The 20,218-nt window shown below is 57.2% G+C and overlaps 2 protein-coding genes across 3 annotated transcripts; one reads left to right on the forward strand and one right to left on the reverse strand.

Annotated features, from left to right (window-relative positions):
- Nucleotides 1-3: 3 nt before the first annotated feature.
- TMEM208 (transmembrane protein 208) lies at nucleotides 4-2,210 on the forward strand. The gene is made up of 6 exons (XM_052655240.1): nucleotides 4-137; nucleotides 572-667; nucleotides 1,157-1,216; nucleotides 1,299-1,435; nucleotides 1,739-1,823; nucleotides 1,923-2,210. Exons 1-6 carry the CDS (start codon nucleotides 132-134, stop codon nucleotides 2,058-2,060), a joined length of 522 nt encoding a protein of 173 aa, XP_052511200.1. The 5' UTR covers nucleotides 4-131; the 3' UTR covers nucleotides 2,061-2,210.
- Nucleotides 2,211-2,324: 114 nt separating this feature from the next.
- FHOD1 (formin homology 2 domain containing 1) lies at nucleotides 2,325-18,623 on the reverse strand. 2 transcript variants are annotated; one of them, XM_052655239.1, is made up of 24 exons: nucleotides 18,362-18,623; nucleotides 10,403-10,509; nucleotides 9,944-10,008; nucleotides 9,642-9,709; nucleotides 9,460-9,565; nucleotides 9,289-9,383; nucleotides 8,914-9,025; nucleotides 8,733-8,827; nucleotides 8,480-8,623; nucleotides 8,208-8,341; nucleotides 7,911-8,126; nucleotides 7,755-7,778; nucleotides 7,311-7,364; nucleotides 6,359-6,474; nucleotides 5,661-5,866; nucleotides 5,194-5,349; nucleotides 4,795-4,977; nucleotides 4,590-4,709; nucleotides 4,353-4,514; nucleotides 3,502-3,692; nucleotides 3,222-3,414; nucleotides 2,978-3,140; nucleotides 2,703-2,903; nucleotides 2,325-2,630 (listed from the first exon to the last, which is right to left on the reverse strand). In XM_052655239.1, the coding sequence occupies exons 1-24, from the start codon at nucleotides 18,560-18,562 to the stop codon at nucleotides 2,548-2,550; spliced, it is 3,195 nt and encodes a 1,064-aa protein (XP_052511199.1). In that variant the 5' UTR covers nucleotides 18,563-18,623; the 3' UTR covers nucleotides 2,325-2,547. The 2 variants fall into 2 exon arrangements, with proteins under 2 accessions (XP_052511199.1, XP_052511198.1); XM_052655238.1 differs by having other exon boundaries at nucleotides 5,661-6,271.
- Between the last annotated feature and the right edge of the window lie 1,595 nt (nucleotides 18,624-20,218).

Genomic DNA, 20,218 nt, shown 5'->3' on the forward strand with positions numbered 1-20,218 from the left:
CCTCCAACTTCCGTCCCAGGTGTGACGTATTGGATCTGCACCGGAAGTGCCTGTGCTGCCGATGTGGTACCTACTGAGTGCGGTTTCGGTCTCTCTCCTTTCTTTCCTTGGTTGGGTATTTGCGTCTCACTATGGCGGTAAGGAGGGCGAGTAGGGCGTGGTCCTCATGGCAAAGCGCTCCTGGGGCCGGGAGACTGAAATCAGAGGAAGGGCTTCAAGGGAAATGGGTCAATCCAATGGCCCCCTCTCTGGAGGGGGGCGCCATCCAGTGGCCATCCAGGACCATACCAGAGCTGGTGCCAGAGAGGGCTGGGAGTCTGTAGCAGACAGTACCAGGGCTGCAGAGATCGAGGGGCCTGAGGGGCGATGGGAGTCGGTATCAAACAGTATCAGGACTAGCTAGAGAGCTGAGGTGCTTGAGGCAGGAGAGCGTCAGCCCAGATCTGGTTTACTTCAGCAGAGGCCGGAGAGGGACGCCAGTCAAGCTCATTCAGCTAACCGAAATGGTGGGGCGGCTAAGGAAGGTCCTGACTCCTGAGAATTTTGGTAGTATCTCATTATCTCTCTGCAGCCCAAAGGAAAAGTGGGCACGAGAGGGAAGAAGCAGATATTTGAGGAGAACAAAGAGACCCTGAAGTTCTACCTGCGAATCATACTGGGGGCTAATGTAAGTGCCTCCCTCCTTGCTTTTGTGCCCACCCAAGGTTCCATAGTCCTCAGCTCTGTTTGGTGGGGTAGAGTGGTGGGGGTGTGTGACAGCCAAAGCTCTAGAAGAAAACTACAATTAAAAATAAGAGAGGGACTTCCCTGGTGGTCCAGTGGCTAAGACTCCCTAGATCCCATATGCTAAAATTAAGACCGAGTGCAGCCAAATAAATGAGAAAGAATCCTGGTGCAGAGAAAGTGCTGAATAGTCAAAACGAAAAACAAAAGCAAAATGAGGGTGTGAGTCTCAAATGGACTTGAGTCTTTCCCATCTTAAATGCACAGGGGCTTCTTTCCTGTGTCAGGGGTGTCTGTATATTCTGGGAGCAGATCTCTTCCCCCAACCCTGTAAGAAACAATTTGTCTCATCACCTGGTCCAGAGTTAGAGTCAAGGAAGGTCCATGGTTAAGTAAGCTTTTGATCCTAGCCTGATCCTGTGTCTGCTTACAGGCCATTTACTGTCTTGTGACCTTGGTCTTCTTCTACTCATCTGCCTCATTTTGGGCCTGGGTAAGTGTCCCCGATCCTGGGAAGTGGGTAAGCCCATAGGGTCAGTGGCTGCCCTTTTAACACCCCCATTCTTGTACCACAGATGGCCTTGGTCTTTAGTCTGGCAGTATACGGGGCCAGCTACCACTCTATGAGCTCGATGGCAAGGGCAGCCTTCTCTGAGGATGGGGCCCTGGTGGATGGTGGAATGGATCTCAACATGGAACAGGGCATGGCAGAGTGAGTGTCCCCCGCTGTCAGCCCAGGTGAGCAGCGCCAGGGCTGGGGTGCTGGGGCCCAGATAGCCCAAGACCCACAGCTGCCTGCAACTTGAAGCGGGTGGAAGGGAGTTGAACTAGGGCTCATCTCTTATTTTTATGTAAAAATTTTTGGCTGTGCTGCGCAGCTTGTGGGATCTTAGTTCCCCAACCAGGGATTGAACCCAGGCCTTCAGCAGTGAAAGCATGGAATCCTAACCACTGGACCACCAGGGAATTCCCCAGCTACTATTTTTGGCCCTTGCAGCTTCCCTTCTCTCCACAGGCACCTTAAAGATGTGATCCTACTGACAGCTATTGTGCAGGTGCTCAGCTGCTTCTCCCTCTACATCTGGTCCTTCTGGCTCCTGGTATGTGGGTTGTGGGGCTCCTGAGGAGGAGCTGGAGCATCTAAGCCTTCTCTTCTTTCATTTCCTGCACCTGGCTTCAAGTTACCTTTTTTCTTCTAGGCTCCAGGCAGAGCTCTTTACCTCCTGTGGGTCAATGTCCTGGGCCCCTGGTTCACAGCAGACAGTGGCGCCCCAGCACCAGAGCACAATGAGAAACGGCAGCGCCGACAGGAGCGGCGGCAGATGAAGCGGTTATAGCCACTGACATTATGGCCCCAGGTTTCTGAGCCCTGGGTGGCTCTATCAGGCCATGTGGTCCCCATGCCAGGAGCAGTGAGGGCCTAGTCCAGGGGCCAAAAGCAGTCTAGAGTATAGGATTGTTGAATAAATGGCTTATAATGTGGCTAATGGCTTTGTGGGTGATAATAAGAGAGATAAGGCAGGAACAGCCAGTTCTTTGGAATTTTCTTTTCTGCTACAGGCCCATCGTGGTGGGTTCCTTGAAGGAAGAAAAAGACTTGATTGGCTAGGAAAACTTTATTATGCTCCATGCATCCAGGGAGCTCACACATGCACACGCACACCCACACGGGCACACATAGCTAATACTGCTCACGGCACTGGCCACGGGCCCAGAGTGGCCCTAGAGTTGAGAAGAGGCCCAGAATTCTGCTTTGGTGCCTCCTCACTGTAGTCTCCTGCACTGCGGGCTGTGGCCCAGATAGGCGTTCCGGAGGCAGCACCTTCACACTTCCAGGCCAGGACCCTTGCTCAGTCCAAGTGCCTGTACCAGATCCTCTCCCAGCCCGCTCTTCAGCGTCCGTCTCACTGCAAGACAGAGCAGGGTTGGTGGGGCTTGATGGGGTTAAGGTGGGCAGCGGGCATGCGGGGAATACTCACAAGACTTGCGGTTGCCACGGGAACGCTTGCGTTCCCTAGCAGCTAAGGCACGGGGGCTGCTCTTGGTCACTGACTGCACCAGCAGGTCCATGATCTCATCTGAAGTGTCACTGGGTAAACTGGAGCCTGGAGGTTCTTCCAGGGGTACAGTGGAGGGCCCCACTGCTGTAGGCATGACTGGGGAGCTGCTCTGGACCATGCCTGTGGGAGCCAGGTAAAAAGGTCAGGCCAGAGTGGCCCCAAAGCCCACTGCCCCCAGCAGCCATTGGTCCTACCTCTGCTGCGACGGCCATGTGTGGCATCCTCAGGCTTGCTGGCCAGCAGACTCTTCATGGTGGCATGACTATCAGCATCACCTTCTCCCAGCCCACTGCTCACAGCCACAGGGACAGACGGCTTGCTGGGGGTTTCCCCAGCCACACCCGAGAACTTCTCTGTCTAGAGAGGGGAAAGGGGGTGAATGGAGTGTAGAAGAAGAAAACCACGGCGGTGGCAGTCAAGACCGGAAGGCACACCCACCTCAGTGATCATACGTCCCCGGGTCTTGTTGCGCTCACGATACGTGGCCCGCTTCTGCTGCTGCTGCAGCACCCGGTCCCGGCAGGTCCGATATTCCAGTGCAAACTCCCTCAGCGTGTGGCAGAACTGCATGATGCGGACCTCACGGGCTGCCTCTGCCGTGTACCCCAGGTACAGCAGGAAGGCGTGGAACCTAGGTGGGTAGAATGGGGAGGAGGGCTGAGTCCTGCTTGGGGTCTGAGGGATGGTGGTGGCAGTCCCGCCTCTGCAGTGCCCCCACCTGTTGCAGACACGGCGGTGCACAATCCTCAGCATGGCAACACGGCGGGTACAGTGAGCCAGGAAGTGGGTGAGGCGGGCACGCAGGGCTGGAGCCAGCTCATGCTTGGCCAGGCTCCGCAGGCTGTCTTCAGCTGCCCGGCTCCGGCGTTCCAGCTGCCCCAGGTTCTCAGTCAGCTGCTCAAAGTCCACCTGGAAAAGCAGGGGGTAAATATGCAGTCCCCCTACAGAAAGACACTGCCTGAGGCTGCCTCTGTGCTGGGATGGTCAGCCTGGACCTTGAGCAAACAGCAGATCCGACCCCTGCCCTCCAAAAGCTCACAGTCTCGTGCAAGAGACCAGCAAGTCCGTGTGATACAGTAGGGAATAGAGGTTTCTTGGGATAGTGAAAGTGTTAGCTGCTCAGTCATGTCTAACTCTTTTTGACCCCATGGACTGTAGCCCACCAGGCTCCTCTGTCCATGGAATTCTCCAGGCAAGACTACTGGAGTGGGTTGCTATTCCCTCCTCCAGGGGGTCTTCCTGACCCAGGGGTCGAACCTGGGTCTCCTGCATTGCGGCCAAATTCTTTACCATCTGAGCCACCAGGGAAGCCTCTTCTTGGGATAAGTGGCAGCTAAACAGACCCAAAACTGAGTCGGTGTAGGCAGGCCAAGAGAAGAGTGTTTCTGGCAGAGGACAGAGCCCACACGCAAGCCCAGAGCCTGAGCAAGCCCTGGCCCGGCAGCCCACTCGGAGGGAGGGAGAGGAGAGGTGCCCCTCGCCATGGCCAGCCTTAGTCGGGCCCGTCGGGTGCTGACCTTGGCGCAGCGGGCCAGGGCAGGGATCTCTGAGCAGAGGGCAGGTGCTGACCTTGGCGCAGCGGGCCAGGGCGGGGATCTCCGAGTAGAGGTCGGAGGAGTCGGGCCGGGCCTGCAGCACCAGGGCGCAGAGGTGGTGCAGCAGGGGCTGGCGACGCACTGTGTCCTTCACTTCCGACACCTTCTCCAGGTAGCTCAGCTCAAAGCCGCTGCTCTGAAACGACCCGTCTGAGCCTGGGCGCGGGCGGCTCCAGAGTCCTGTCCTCACCCCCACAGGCTCTCAACTCACCTGGGAGCCATTGAGAAAGTTGCCCACAGCCAGCAGGGTGGCCAGGATGCAGCGGAAGGTGGCATTTTGCACCAGTTGTTCCATGCCCACTTTCAGGTCGAACAGTGGCTCTGCAATTTCCTGGTAGGGGAGATCAGGGACTCAGACTACACAGTCATCATGCTCCCATGTCCCTACTGCCTGTCCCATCCCGTGACCCAAGTACCCGCTCCATGCTGTCATAATCCAGTTTGAAGGCCCAGAGCTGTAGGCGGGCAGCCAGGCCCCCGATGGAGGCGAGAGTCATCAGGAAATTCTCGGCTGGGCCCAAGGGTATGTCGGGATTGGCCAGCTGGGCCTCCTCGATCTTCTGCCGCTCCTCCTCCGTGGGCATCATGGTCAGTAGCTTCTGAGAATGCACCCACCGCCCCGCAGAGGCCACTCAGTGCTGGCCTGAGGCCTTGGGTATTGACCTTGACTCCTCCCTAGGTCATCTGGGGCAGCCTCAGTCTGAAGACTGCTCTGCAGAAATGCCAAGCCCATGCCCACCACTGGAGGGGCAGGAAGTGGCCACCAACCAAAGGAGAGGGCCCAGCTCCCCACACCCCTCACTGTGTATCCCTACCTCGATGCCATCCTTGCTTACGGCAAACTCATCAAAGTTGAGCAGGGCGGCCTTGATCACGTGCACAGGAGGCAGTGTGGTTAGGCCGATGTTGATGGCATTGCTGCGCTTGGGGTCCAGCACTGTGGTCATTGTACGGCGGCCCTCACCAGCTTTCTTTGACATTGGGGGAAGGGCAGTATAAGACTGGGAAAGGGTCTAACTGGGGCAACAACCTAAGAGGGCACACCAAGGCCCCACTCTCAGTAGCCCAAATGGTGCAATTACCCCACAGCCAGGGCTCTGGGATGTGCAATGCCTTAGGATGGGCTTAGATGCTAGTTAGGGATGGGCTAAACCCTCATTGAAGGACCTCAGACAAGTCCCTCCTCCTTTCTTTGCCTTAGTTTCCCCCGCAGTTCAGACCTTTGAGCTCTGGCTCCCTCCCCTCTCCCCTGGGGTTACCCTGCAGATGAGGGTGTGCTTACCTTGGAAGGCAACACGTCCTTGGCTCGGGACTCAAACAGGTGTTCTAGCCGGGCTGTATCCACCGAGACAGGCTCTAGTGAGGCCCACAGGGTGGGGCTGGGCCCAAAGCGACTGCCAGAGCCTCCACGGACTCCAGCCAACTTTAGCTCCCGCCAGAAGAGTTTTACTGTTTTCCTCTTGGTGGGGAGGGCAGGGCCATCAGGTGCTGAGTGGGGAAGAGGGGCAGCAGGGGGTGGGGGTGGGGCTGGTGGGAAGGGGCTTTTGAGGGGTGGGGGAGGTGGAGGCGGAGGAGGTGAGAGGCTTCCAGACAGCAGGGGTGGTGGGGGCGGTGGGGGTGGGATCCCTTTCTCCGCCTCCACAGGCTCCACGTTTAGCATGTCCTGGTCTTCATCCTCCCCCAGATCTGAGAAGTCCAGGTCCCCAATGCAGAGCCTGGGTACACGGGCAGGGAGCTCCCACACAGGCTCAGCCTTAGGGCTTGGTGGGGCCAATGGCTCCCTGGGCTCTGGCTCAAGGCTCTGCTGGGCACGCAGCAGGATTCGGGGGGCAGCACTCTGGGGTGTCCTGAGTGCAGGGGTGGGTTCCTGAGAGTGCCTTGATTCTCGGGTGTCTAGACAAAGGGAAGCAGCTGTCAATGTCATGTCTTCTCTAGAGCAACAGGGCAACGTGGGTGGATACTGCCCACCCACCTACTCACCTGGACGCCCATCCATATCATCGGGCATGGCTCCGGCCAATGTTTCTGCCCGGCCCTGGGCCAGCGCAGCCTGCTTTTCTGTTTCTGCTGCTGCTACATTCTCCAGGAACCGGGCTCTGGGGGGAGGAACTTGTCAGTGAAGGTGTCTGACATACTCCAGCCCAGGGTGGTGCGCATGCCTTGCTCGGCCCCTGGGCACTGCCCCTACTTGCAGGCACACACAGACACACAGGGAACAGTCCATGCGCTGAGCAGACCAGGACCTGCCCACGGCCAGTCCCCACTCAGTCTTCCACATTTGGGGAGGTCACTACCAACCCAGTACTCCTAGGTCAACAAATGGGAAAAGTTCTACGTGACATCTAACTTGTAATCTTGCTGTTGTTCATGCTCACTGTTCTGATTCTAGACAAGGACCCTTAGAGCAGGGGAAGGGGCTAGATGTCCCAGTGGCCACACTAGGCTGTCCCTCCCTTGGCAGCTTCCAAGAGCCATGACCGATGCCAGGAAGGGGGCCTGGTAAATGACAGGCACTCAGTTTATGTTGACATAATGAAGGTGATCCCATCTCTTTTGGCCCCTCCAGCCTCTGCTGGCACTCAGTCTCTGTCCTGCCCTTAGACAGAGGTTGCTCCTCCACCTCTGCACAACATAGCACCCTCGGTCCCTCCCAGCACTAATCCTGGGCTGAGGATCCAGAATCGGCTCCAGGTTGGGAATTCACATCCTCATCACTGGTCAAAGCGGTTAAGGTGCCACGGTTAAAGCACAGGGACCTCTATGACCCCAGTGAGCTGTTTTCCAGTGCTTAGTCCTTGGGTATCTGAGGAGGCATAAGTCTGAGAGAGCCCCCCAGCTCTGGCTGCATCAGGCACATGGAACCCCCGCTGGGGGAAGCAATGCTGAAGCCCGGAGCACATGGCAGGCCTGGCAGGCTGGCCTCTGTACTTACTCCAGCCTGGCCTCCCCAGTAGGGACCTGGGGGACAGGTGGGCTCTCAGGGGCCCTGGGTGGGGAGGGGATGAGAGGAAGAAATGGTAATTGTGGTGCCTGCTCCACCCCACAGCGCCCAGTTGCTCACACCCACACAGAGCTGGGCAGTGATATCAGGGGTCACTTCCCAGTAACAATGGGAATAGGAGGGAGTGGGGTAGGCGTGATGCGGGGAAACTGGAAATGGAGAGGAGAGACGGACATGACGCAGGACAGGGTGCAGTAAAAGACAAACACAGCGAAATGAGAGAGTCACAGACAGTGACAGAGAAACTGAGACAGAAGGGGGTAGAGAGACAGATGACATTGACAATACAGGTGGAATGCCAGAAAGAGATGAAGAAAAGCCGCAGAAGGACGAGGTCCAGTCAGAGCCGAACCCCACCCCCCGGCAGTCACTTACCAAACAGGAGCAGTTTGGTGAAGTCTGGAAAGAAAGAGAAAGCACGCGTTTGGCAGAGAAGTTCGGGCAGAGGAGGCGGAGGGCCCGTGGAGGGGCGCAGAGAGGAGGGACAGTTGGAGAGAAGACTCCCGCGACAGCCTGTATCTCCCTACTTACTTGTAGACGCTCCTCTCACAGGAGCTGTCGGATGAGGGCGCCACGGAGATGGTCGGAAAGAGGCTCAAGGTGCTATGGAGGCCAGAGGCAGGGCCCACGGGGCTGGAGGCGGGGCTTGGAGGTGGGGCGGGGCCTACGGGGCTGGAGGTGGGGCTGGTCAGCAGGACCGGGCTGGTGGTGGAGGTGGAGACGACCGGAGAGGCGGGGCCTGTGGAGCTGGAGTTGTGGCCTGTCAGGAGGCGGGGCTACTCCTGGCTGATCCACCCCTCCCCAGGCGCCGAGGTAGCGTGTTCTTACCCAGGCTCCGGGGAGCGCACTTCTAGAGATCGACGGCTCCTCTTGCCCTCCTCTGAGGAAGGTTTTCGGCGGGTGGTGCGCCGCCCACCTGTGACGGCTTCTTCGAGGTCTCCATCCTCCAACCGCAGGGCGTTCTAGCAGAGTTGGGCCCAGAAGGGAGTGGCTGAGGCCCAAGTCGATGGAGTGGGGCCCTGGATAATGGCGCCCCCTCTCTTTCCTCCCCTTCAGCCCGTCCTTCCCCTCCTCTCTCCAGCCCTGATGGCCCAGCCCACCTCGTAGAGTACAAGTTGGGCTCGCAGGTCGACGTCAGTGCCCGCCTTGCTCAAGTGGCGCTGGACCAGTGCTTCCATGCCCTGCTGCTCCAGTGCATCCGTCACGTCGTAGAAGGAGTCCTGGTCCGGGAGGGCTCCCAGAGTCTGGAGGGTGGGAATAGGAGGGCAAGGCTGAAGCTGATGCGGATCAGAGGACAAGAGACTGAGCGGCCCAGGATGGCCCTGGGTTCCCCCTTGGCTCCCTACATCCCACCTTGTTGATGAGGGTGACAGTGTACACCAGCAGCTCGGGGTCAGCGCCGTTCTTCTCCTCCAGGATGGACACCAAATTGGCCCACGGAGGAGCACCTGCCACCCAGAAAGGGGAGAGGTCATGTGGGAACAAGTAGGAGAGAGGGTTCCCAGCGCTGGAGGAGGGAGGGACAGTCTCTGACCCGTGGTGCTGGCCACAGAGTTGACTGCACGGATGAACAGCGGTGCGTTGCTCTCAGAGTATTCCACGAACACCAGCAGCAGTTTCAGGGCTGTCTTCACCACCAAGCGGGACTGGGGGGAGGGGTCACCACGTGTGAGTGGGGTTGGGACCAGACCTGTGCTGGCTCCTGGTGGGGAGGGGAAAGGGCTCCGGGGGGCTGGACCCAGAGAGGACAGTCTAAGCAGAAAGAGCCATCTCTAGGACCAGGTGCTGAACTGCCTTTGAGGCTTAGAGGGGCCACAGACCCACTCCATTCCATCCCACTTTGCTGAGGAAACTAAGGGCCATAGAGGCAGTAGGAAAAGGGTGTGTGGCTGGGTGGAAAGCCACTTACCAGGCTGGCACACAGTGTGTACAGCCACTGCACGGTCTCAGTGTGGGCCACCACCCCCAGCATCCCATCCACAAACAGCATCAGCTGGCCTAGGGCTGGGGACACAGGGACAAGAAGAGGTCAGGAAGGGGTCACTGACGGCAGGGATCACGGGAGAGGGGTGGGGCTAACCTCGGAGGATGTAGCTCTGGTAGTTGTGGTCAGCAGCGGCACCCACGCGGATCAGGCAACTCAGCCCCTCAGAGTGCACGAATTCAGGCACCAGGTCCTTGTCCTCCTGGGGGCACCAAGGGGAGTTTAGGGGGGTGGGGCTGGGCCTGGATGCCCACCCCCAGCCCACCTCTGAGCCTCACCTGGAAGATCTGCTTTAGTGAGAAGAGGGAGCGGCGGAGCTCAGGGCCACTGGAGCCATACAACTTTTCTGCAAGGGGCAGGTGTGCATGGAAATCTCAAGGGGACACAACCACAACTCCCCGACTCTGGGCAGCACCTATCACAGTCTAGCAGCTGCCCTGGCCCTGGGAGAAGGGGTCAGAACAGGAATAGGTGGGAAACATCCCGCCTCTCATCTGTCCTGTCCACTGTCCAGCACAGGCCTGAAAGAAATTGAGCCAACTGGGAAGCGGGGTGTATGCTGATATCCTTACACACTCACCTAAGATGGCATTGACCCTCACGGAGAGCTGGGTCCGCAGGATCAGAGTAGGCTTCCGCCCTTTGCTGGAATCAAGGAGCCCAGTGAGCAGTTCTCAGCCCTTTCCTTGAGGTCCCTCCATCCATGCCAAGGCAGCCAAAGACCTCCCCACATGCCAACCCTGGCCCAGCTCCTTCCTTGCCAGCTGCTTTTCCAAGCCCAGGGGTTGTCCAGATAGGAGGGTTTGTGCAAACGCAGGCATCTCAATTATGTGGGTGAGCCCCCACTCCCATCCCAGGCAGCAGGTAACACTGGCCAGGCCTTGGGATTCCCCTGGCACGGTTCCCCTGGGCAGCAGGAAGTGACCCACAGCCCTGGCTAGAGATCAGGTGTCTTGGCCGCTGACCCCTGAGCCAGCCCATCCAGCATGGCAGCAAGGGTGGGAGCCAGCCTTGCCTTCCTGACCCCATCCGCTCTGACCTGATCTCTTCAAAGAAGCCCTCCAACATCTCCCGCTGCTCTTCCAGGGACAGCTCAGGGTCCAGGTAATATCCAGATGGAGACACTTGCAGGGCACAGTCCTCGAGCTGAGGGCAAAGGGACCAGCTGTCAGGGCTGGGGAAGAGGTGGCAGGGGTATGCATGGAGACCCCATGACCTCCTATCTCCCCACCCAGGGTACTGGCAGAGGCCTGCACTGCAGCTACGCATTCCCTGAGCAGTCAATTCTCTTGGGCCTACTAGGTGCAAAACCCATGCAAAGAGCTTTCTTGTGGCTCACACCTACCCCAATTTTTTAGGTTTCTGATTAGATAATGCTTTTTTGGGGCTGTGCCCGTGCAGCTTGCAGAATCTTAGTTCCCTGATCAGAGTTTGAACTTGCACTCTCGGCAGTGAAAACGCAGAGTCCTAACCACTGAACCACCAGGGAATTCTCAGATAATTCCTTTTTGCAAAGCCTTCTTGGACTCCTCTAGCCATTGCTATGTAAATCCCTCCAGCCCTTTTATGGACCCTCCTCTGAGGCCTTCCACATGGCATCAGCACATCCTAGGCACTAGGATCCCTCCCCACTAACTGTGAGTACTCGAGTCCAGGCACCATGTCTGTCTTGTCCATATGACATCTGCAGAGCCTAGCACACATCTGGGGCACAGCAAATGCTCCCTAAATGGTTGTTGAGCTAATGTACGTGAATGAGGAAGAGGGATGGAGACAAGATAGGAGGAAGTTCCTGCCTTCAAGGAAGTTCACAGCTCTGTGTGGTGATAAGTTGCAGCCACAAGCATTCAAGTCCAAGGATAAAATGTTAAGAATGTTGGGAGAAAAAAAAAAAAAGAATGCTGGGAGGTGCAAACCTAGCTCAGGGAGGGATGAGTGTCACTCCAAGTCAAGACAGTGAGAAGAAGGGCTCCCAGTCCCTCCAGGCCTGAGGGTCTTTGCTCTATCCCCAAACAGTCCCCACAGTTCAGTTCAGTTGCTCAGCTGATGCAAAGACTCAGATAGTCCCCACGGTCCTAGCTAAACCTCAAAGGCCTCCAAGAGGCCTACTGAGCACCAGATTTTAGGGTGTAACTCAGTCAGCCTACTGAGGGCTGCCCTGGTGGCTCAGATGATAAAGAATTCACCTGCTATACAGGAGACCTGGGTTCGATTCCTGGGTCAGGACGATTCCCTGGAGAAGGAGATGGCAACCCACTACAATATTCTTGCCTGGAGAATTCCATGGACAGAGGAGCCTGGCAGGCTACAGTCTATGGGGTGGTGAAGAGTTGGACATGACTGAGCGACTAACACTTTCACTTTCACAGTCAGCCTATAGTGGATCCCTGGAACCTGAAGTGTAACAAGAAAGTACATGCTTCATCCATGAGTTCACTGCCCATGCCTCCCACCCACCTGAGCCTCTCCACACAATCACCACTGGGACTACTACCACCACCACCAGGCAGGATGCTTGGCCCCTTGAGAAATGCTGGTAGAGAAGCCTAGTGAGGTGACTCTGGACAGTCTGAGGGCAGCGCCGTGCCTCTCCTCGTCACCTCCTCCACAGCACCACGCCAGTGTGCAGGGCTCAGCTAAGTTCTCTTGACTTGAGAGGCCCAGGGAAAGCCCACTTCTGGAGAGGCAGGGCGTCTTCTGGTCTCCATCTTATTGGACAAGTCAACCTCAACATGTGCCCTGTTGTTCTGTCAGCCCTGCCCTTCTCTGGACCCAGCCCAAGGCTTCCAGCTGCCCTCAGTCCCATGGGGTTAAGGGAGTCCGGCTCCTGCCCCTGTCCTGCCTCCGCTGAGTATTCTTGCTCATGCCTGAGAGCCTGACCCGGCTCCTTCCTGGCAGTTCAGCCTGTAAGGCCCTTGGGTGACACCCCCCCTTCCCTGGGTTCCTGCGTGGGACATGGGACATAGGACAAACACTCCAGCCTGTTCTGTCCCACTTCCTGCTTGGCTGCCTGCCCTCCCCTGGGCGGGCATGGCCTCTCTCCCCTCCCTGGGAGCAGAGTCATCCTCTCCAGGGCCTACTGGGAATGGGCCCTGCTATAGAGAGGCAAGGCCCCAGGGCTGAGGTACTTTGTCTGGGGCCAGCTCAGCTGAGGGCAGTCCCACATTTCTCCTGATCCCTCTTCCCACACAGTGACTCAGCAGCCACCCTACTCCACCCCCAGCCAGGCACAGCCATATCTCCTTCCACTTTGGACTGGAAGACTCTGGGACCCCAAAGCCACAACCCCCGCTCAGAGATCCCTCAAATCACACACATGTAGAAGAGCTCATTCATTCAAATATTTATGAACCTGGCTGGTTTTACGTGCTCAGGACGCACCAGGAAATAAGCTACTCCCTCTGCCTTCCCTGTCTTCCAACTCTGTTTGGGAGGTAGGCAGGTTTGACTCAGAAAAAGGTCACAAATAAATGCAGAAGCACAGCCTCGGGTGCTGAGAGGAGACTGTGAAGGTAAACACTGGAGGGGTGAGCAGATTATGCCTGGTAGCAGCTCACACAGCCAAGTATATGGTCAGGCAGGGTGTACACACACACACATACACATGCTACTGGCTGTGCACAGGTGAGCACACCCACAGAACGCTCTCTTCCCCTCCTGCAGGCCCACATCCAGGATCTAATTCTGTGAGTTGAGAATGGCCCTTTCCTTTCAGAACCCCTGGGATGCCCACGTCCCTTTGGGGCAGGGACCTGAAGACTGAATGCTCCAGCACCCTCCGCCTCCTCAGATGAGCCCCTTTCTCTCTGTGATGGTAGCCATGGCTCTTCCAGCCACTTTGCCTGTCTTATCCTGCCTAGGCCCCAGTTCTTGGGGGGAGGTCCAGAGCCTCTAGGATGATTCCCGCCCCCCGCCTCCACTTCTAGCTGTCTGTTCTGAGGAGATGTAGTGGGGGGCGGGATCAGGCAAGCTGCAAAGAGCGGAGACTTCCTGCCAGCTGGGTGCTGCTTGTCCCTCACAGCCCTGGCCCCTTCCTGGGGTCACCCTTCTGAGCACCAACCCTCTGGGCCTTGTTTCTCGCACCCTGGGGCTGGGCCAGCCTGGAGGCAGCCCAAACTCTGGTCCCTGCTGACAGTGCTTGGGGTCAGCACAGGCCCATATCTCGGATTGCCTCCAGGCTCTTGTCTTCCTCATTTCTCTGATGTTTGCCTTGGGGTGGAGGCTCCCAGCTCTAGCTCATTTTTCTCTATTTATTTGCTTATTCTTACTGAGATGTTGATTTTACAATATTGTATAAGTTTCAGGTGTACAACGTAGTAATCCACAATTTGTAAAGATTATACTTGGGAATTCCTTGGTGGTCCGGTGGTTAGGACTCCAAGCTTTCACTACCGAGGGCCCCAGTTCAACCACTGGTCATCCCATAAGCCGCGTGGTACAGCCAAAATTTAAAAAAAAAAAGATTTAGTTATTCTAAAATACTAGCTATATTCCCTGTGCTGTACTATCTATTCTTGCGCATGCAAGCATGCATGCTCAGTCACTCAGTTATGTCTGACACTTTGCGACCCTATGGACTGTAGCCCGCCAAGCTCCTCAGTCCATGGGATTCTCCAGGCAAAAATACTAGAGTGGGTTGCCATGCCCTCCTCCAGGGGATCTTCCTGACTCAGGGATCAAACCCAGGTCTCCTGGATTACAGGCGGATTCTTTACCATCTGAGCCATTGAGGAAGCCTTTGTAACTTATTTTATATATAGCAGCTTATACCTCTTAATCTCCTACCTCTGTCTTGCCCATTTTTCTCTTCATTCCTTGGACTCAGGCTTTTCTGGCAGCTCAAACCAACTTGTCACATGTGGTTTTATATTCAGGGGCAAGCTTAGGGGACCATGGTGTCTACTCCCCAATATTTTTCATAACAGTATAATTGGGTGAGAATGCCAGGGGCAAGGAAGATGGAGAAAAATGAAGAATTACATGCTGAAGGATTCTTGCTTTAGGAAATAATTTAACTATCTGTTTCTTCTCCTTTCCTAATACCCTGTGTTCTGATGTTTTCTATTTTAATTTGTTAATATGGTGTATCACATGATTGATTTGTAAAGAATTCTTGCATCCCTGGGGAAAAATCCACTTGATTGTGGTGCATGATCCTTTAATGTGTTGTTGGATTCTATTTGATAGCATTTTGTTGAGGATTTTAGCATCTATGTTCATCAGCAATACTGACCTGTAATTCTCTTTCCTCCCTCTTATCTTGGGTCTCCAATTGGACTTTGGCTTCCTGAATGAGATGACATGAATGGGCCTTGAGGGTGGGAGCCCGCATTTGTTATGCCTTCTCTGTGCCACATACTGGGCTGCCTGGTGCCTTGATTCTCCTGATAATCCTTCTATAGGTGAGGAAACCAAGGCTCAGAAATTCTGTGAATTTGCCCCAGGTTGCACAATCAGGAATGGGACCAGGGCTCCCTGAACTGATCTTGGGTTCATGGACTTTGGAAATGCTCCAGGGAATCCTGGGCGGGAGGTGGAGTGAGGGCTGGGGCCTGTGGGGTTGCCAAGGGCTGGAGAATGCCCCTCAGCTTTCTGAACTGTGCAAATACCCCAAACTGGTCCTCCCAGTTCCGGCAAGGGAACACAAATGAACACACGCACATCATACCTGCTGGGGTAACAGAGCCAACTTCTGTCAGGACCAAGTTCATGGGGTCCCTTACCAGGCTGCAGCCCAGAATGAACAGCAAATTGGACATGCTGGCCCCAGGGAAAGCTTGGGGGAGACCATGACTCATGCTCACATCACATCTTCTACAGTCTCCCAAAGAGATCTCCAAAGGGCTCAGCTGATCACCAGAGGACCCCATCTTATTAAGAATCCTCTGGGACCCTGTCACATGGTCCCTGTCCCAGAAGGTCAGGTTCACACTTTAGCCCCTTTGCCACAGCTCTTCCTGAGGGGTAAACTGAGGCTGGAGTAGGGAGGGGCAAGGTCAGGAAACAAGTACACCTGCTCCCCTGCAATGTTTAGCCACAGCTGGGAAAACAAAGTTGCTGGGAATGAACAGATTTCTAGGGTCATCTCTGCTGCTAGGAATGGGGGCTCCTTTGGCCTTTGCATCAGGGTCAGAGCAGTACCCAGGTCCCTCTGCCTGGAGCCCAGGGAGAAGGAAGTCTGTGCCATCCCAGATGTGGCAGAGCCTTGGGATATCAGGGAGGGGCTCCGGAGGCAGGCCCAGAAGGGCAAAGGGTAGCAAGGACAGTGGGACTGGGAAGCTTTGGGTAAAGAAGATGAGGCAGGGCCAGAGGGCTAGGTTCTCCTTTAGGGCAGGGGCCCCTGTCTCCAGACAGATCCCCTGAGTTCCCCTGGGGACACTACACATGACCCAAGGCACTGCCCGGACACACCCCCACCCTCCACCTCCCAAGGGCCAGGAGATGAGTCAGAGGCTGTGGCCAGGAGCTTCCTCCTAGACTGGGAGGAAATGAGCAAGGCCTTCTCAGACCTGAAAACTGAACATTTAAAAAGGAAGCCCTCCTCGGGGAACTCTATAGGCTAGCCACAGCCCAATGGGGTGTGTGGGGTGGAGCCCCAGAGAGAAAGTGGGTTGGGCCTCTGTACTTTCCCAGGGATTGGGCAGGGTCTGCAGGGTTGAAGGGGGTCAGTGCCCAGAGTTGGGGGGATGGGGGCAGAGGTCACTTGGCTGTGAACTGTTCTGCTGGACAACTGTGCAAAGGATGAAGCAGTAAGCCTCTTATTTTTGCTCTACAGCCTGGGATGGGGAGGTCTGGGTTTGGGGGCCACCTCTCCCCTCTAGAGAGCTGTGGAAGCAGGCCTGAGTCATGTCTGTGCCCCTGGGGCAGCACTTCCAGGACTAGCGGAGGGACCAGTTGTTGACAGTTCCTACAAGGAGGAGCCCTGCTCTCTGATGTCCCTGCCCCTACCCTATTCTCAGCCCTTCTTCCTCTGGCCTTCTATTCTGGGGCTGTGGTCACAGTTTATATTTGGCATATACACATCACAGTGCATCTGACCATTCCTGGCAGAGATGCCAGCCCCAGGGAGTCCTGGCCCCAGGCACAGTGGTAACCCAGTGTCCGAGCCCCTATCCTGCCTGTGGGGGATATGGCAGTCCTCAGGTAGACCAGGTGGGAAATCATGAAAGTGGGGAGATCAGAAAGGACTGAGGTGGGGGTTACTTAACATATTATCCTGGTGCTTCCTTCCCACGTGGAGCAAAAAGAATCCACCTGCCAATGCAGGATACACAAGAGATGAGGGTTTGATCCCAGGGTCAGGAAGATCCCCTAGAGTACGAAAACGGCAACCTGTTTTAGTATTCCTGCCTAGAAAATGCCATGGACAGAGGAGCCTGGCAAGCTACAGTCCAAGAGGTCGCAAAGAGCTGGACACAAGTGAGCACACACACACAACATATTAATCCCAGTTCTCAGCTAGGGAGCAGAGAACAGAGGGCAGAGCACCTGGTGAGGCGGTGGTGGTGATGGGTCCCTAAATGAGGGGGAGAGGTAAGGGGTAATGCTGATCCTCCCAAACTCACCCCTGATTGGAGAAGGGGTGTTAGGGCTAAGCTGTGTCCTCCAGGGGCAGGGGGTGGGAGGAATACTATGTTCCCTGTCGTGCTCCAGGCTTATTTCAGTACTAGGAGTTCCAGGAGTCTGGAGGCAGGAACCTGGCCTCAGTTCAGCACCCCCCTCTCCCCAGCGCCCATTCTGAATGGGAGGTGGCTTCTGGCTGGAGGTGCTTCTTTTAGGTCCACTTCGGTATGCTCCTTTGAACAGGGCAGAACAAGGAGGGGTCACATCAAAAGTCTGGAGAGGGCAATGCGCTGCTATCTTCAATCCTTGTCCTTGAAGCCTGAGCTCCGCTCAGACACGCGCCACTCCCTAGGCCGAGTCTCAGCGCTTCTCCCGCCCGCGCTCAGAGGCGGGGCAGACCCGCAGAGCTAGGAATGCAGGCTGGGGGCCTGGCGCCTGGGGCACATTCCAGGGGAGACCCCAGGCCCGGGGGCAAGTTTGCGCAACTCGGCGCCCAGCTAAGCCTGGGAGCAAGGGAGGACACTTCCACCAAATCTCGCTTCACCACTTGGTGCCGACTGGCTGGCGAGGCACCCCGGGAGGTGGTGGTGTGCCTCCCAGAGTCCTGGCCCGGAAACCGAGTGCGCCGGAAAGGGCTGCCTGCGGGGGGCTGAGCGCGGCGAGCAGGAGGGGAGGTAGGGCGGGCCATTTGCAAAAGGGCCTCTCCCGGCACCGTGCATGAGTAGGCTCTGGGGTGCAGGCAAACTAGGGCAGGCCGACGATTTAAAATTAGCCCGTCTCGCTACTTCCCTTCCAGCCCCCGGCCGGCGGCTGCTGCGGAGATGGTGGGGGCGGTGACTTAAAGGGCTTTTCTACCAGTGCAGCCTCCCGTGCTCAGGATGTCCCGGGCCAGGCCGCTTCCAGGGAACTCCCCTCACCCCGTGGTCTCACCTCCGCCGGCACTCCCTAGCGGGGCCTCACCCGGCACGGGCCACACTCAATCCCGCAGGACCCAATCCTGCGTCAAGACACCTCTGGTGGCCCGCCCCGGGCCCGCCCCTCCTTGTGGTCCCGCCCCCACCTCACCTAAAGCAGGTGAAAGCTGGTCCATCCTCAGTTGCGTCTTCTAGGACCGCTACCACCCAAAAGCCCACGCTACCCCCATGCAGAGCAGGCGGGCAGGGAGCGGACCCTGAGCGCCTCCCCAGGTGGCCTCATTTCGAAGGGCAGCCTGGGTGCCGCAGAGTACAAGCTTTCATCTTCCTTCTTGAGTTACCCTCAACTCGAAAGGCGTTTCCCACCGGCCGGGCAACCTGTACCTTGGGTGCCCAGCCTTAAACTTTCCCGGAGGAGCGCACCCCCTTGCTTCAGCCTCTGCTTGAGAGGCTCCCGAAAGCTTTCATAGAGCCGACCCTGAACCATCAGTAGCCCCCAATCTTTCTCCGGCTCCCCTCACCTTGAGCGGCGCCCCCAGCAGACGGTGCAAGGCGGGTATCTGCGCGCCCAGGGGCAGCGCCCCGTCCAGGGTGCAGGTGGGGGCCCGGCGCGGCTCCGGGAAGTTGGCACATGCGAAAGGGTCGGTGTCCTCTAGGTACTGCACCCGCACGGTCACCAGTGATACAGGTTCCCCGTCCCCGCGGTCTTCCTCGCCCGCCATGCCTCCACCACTGGCTGCCTCCGGGAGGGTCCGGGCCGCGCCGCCGCTTCTACTCAACTAGTTCGCTATCTAGGCGGGGCCGGGCAGGACGCCGAGGGAGAGGGGCGGGGCCAGACGGAGGCGGGGCCGAGGAAGGGGGTGGAGCCAATACTAGTCTCCGGACGCGCGGGGTCGGGGGCAGTACTGCGGTTGGTGGAGCTTGCAGCCAGTCACTCAGAGGGCGTGATCGTGGTCCCGTTAGTTCACAGGCTAGTCCCGGGAAAACCCGAGCTCGCGCGTCCCCTCACCCACTGCGAGAATGCGCAGAGCGTCGAGAGGCTTTCTTTGGGCTTGGGGGCGGTGAGGCTGTGCTCTCTTGAGAGACAGCTAGGGTAAGATGGGGTGGAAGTTTCTTCAGATCGTGGCCCGCCAGGTCCGCCTAGGTTTAGAGACCAGAAGGTCCTGATTTCTTTCAGCTGAGGTATGAAGTGGATGGGCGTCCTTCATTTGGTGGAAGCAGGGAGATGGCTCCCTTTCAGTTTGGATCAAGAAGTGAAAATAGATTACACTCAATTCAAAGGAGGAGGTGGGATGATTTACCCCTAGTTGGAGAAGAAAGAGGGACGGATGCTCTTAATTCTGGGAAAAGGATAGAATGACTCCGTTTGGCTGCGAGGTAGAACACGTTACCCTCAATTTTGGGGAAGAACAGGGATGGGTTGTACTTCAGTGAAAAGGGGAAACGGTCCTTTTCAGTTTAGGGCAGGATACGCCGAATGCCCCCTCAGGTTTGGGAAAAAGGTTGAGTGAATTCTTTTTAGTTTGAAGGGAATCGATAGGTTGGGGTTTTCGTAGTTTAGGGAAGAGATACGTTCTCTTCATTGTCTCATGGAAAGGGTGAGAAGGGTAGACTAGTTTAGGGGAAAGGGAGGCCGGTTGCCCCTCGATTTGGTGAATGAAGAGGAGGAGAGTCCTCCTCAGCCTGAGATGAACTCGCCCCAATCTGGGCCTTGGGGTTTCTGGGGACGATGGGGACAGTTGTCCCTCACAGCTTTCTAAAAGGGCCTAGTGCGCGTGCGCAGCTCTGGTCTGAGAGCGGGGACCACAGGGGTCTTGGGCTCCCGAGGGCTGAGCCGAAGGCGACGGCGCACTGCCCCCTGCAGTCTGCACGGGGCAGCGCCGGGGTCCGCGGCCTCTGTACCGGGGGCCGGCTGCCAGTCGCCGACCGCACTCTCGGTGGCGGGGCCGCCCTCCTCTCGCCTATACCTCGCCACCCGGAAGCCCCTCGTCACTCCCACGGCTGGCTGTCGCCGCCGGCGGGTGGGACCCGGCGGTGCCCCTGGGGGACTGTGGCCGCTCACAGCTCTGAATACGGATCGGGGGAGGTTTGGGGAGGGTTTGAGGGAACGGGCTTGAAAGACTAGGTTGCAAAGCTTGTGGGGGAGGGATGCATTGGGGGATTTCCAGAGTCGAGACTGGTTTAGAGCGGAGGGGCAGGCGTCCGCACTACGGACGCCCGGGACAGGGTCTCGGAGTCTGGACCTGGGTTGGGGGTATCCGAGCAGGGATTGGGGGGAGCGGACCCCACGTGCCTGTGACGCGGGGGAGGCCGGTAGGCGGCGGCGGCGGCGGCGACACGGGGCCGGCGGCCGTGCGGTGCCTGGAGGGGTGCTAGGC

This window comes from Budorcas taxicolor, chromosome 18 (genome assembly GCF_023091745.1).
Source record: "Budorcas taxicolor isolate Tak-1 chromosome 18, Takin1.1, whole genome shotgun sequence".
NCBI lineage: Eukaryota > Metazoa > Chordata > Mammalia > Artiodactyla > Bovidae > Budorcas > Budorcas taxicolor.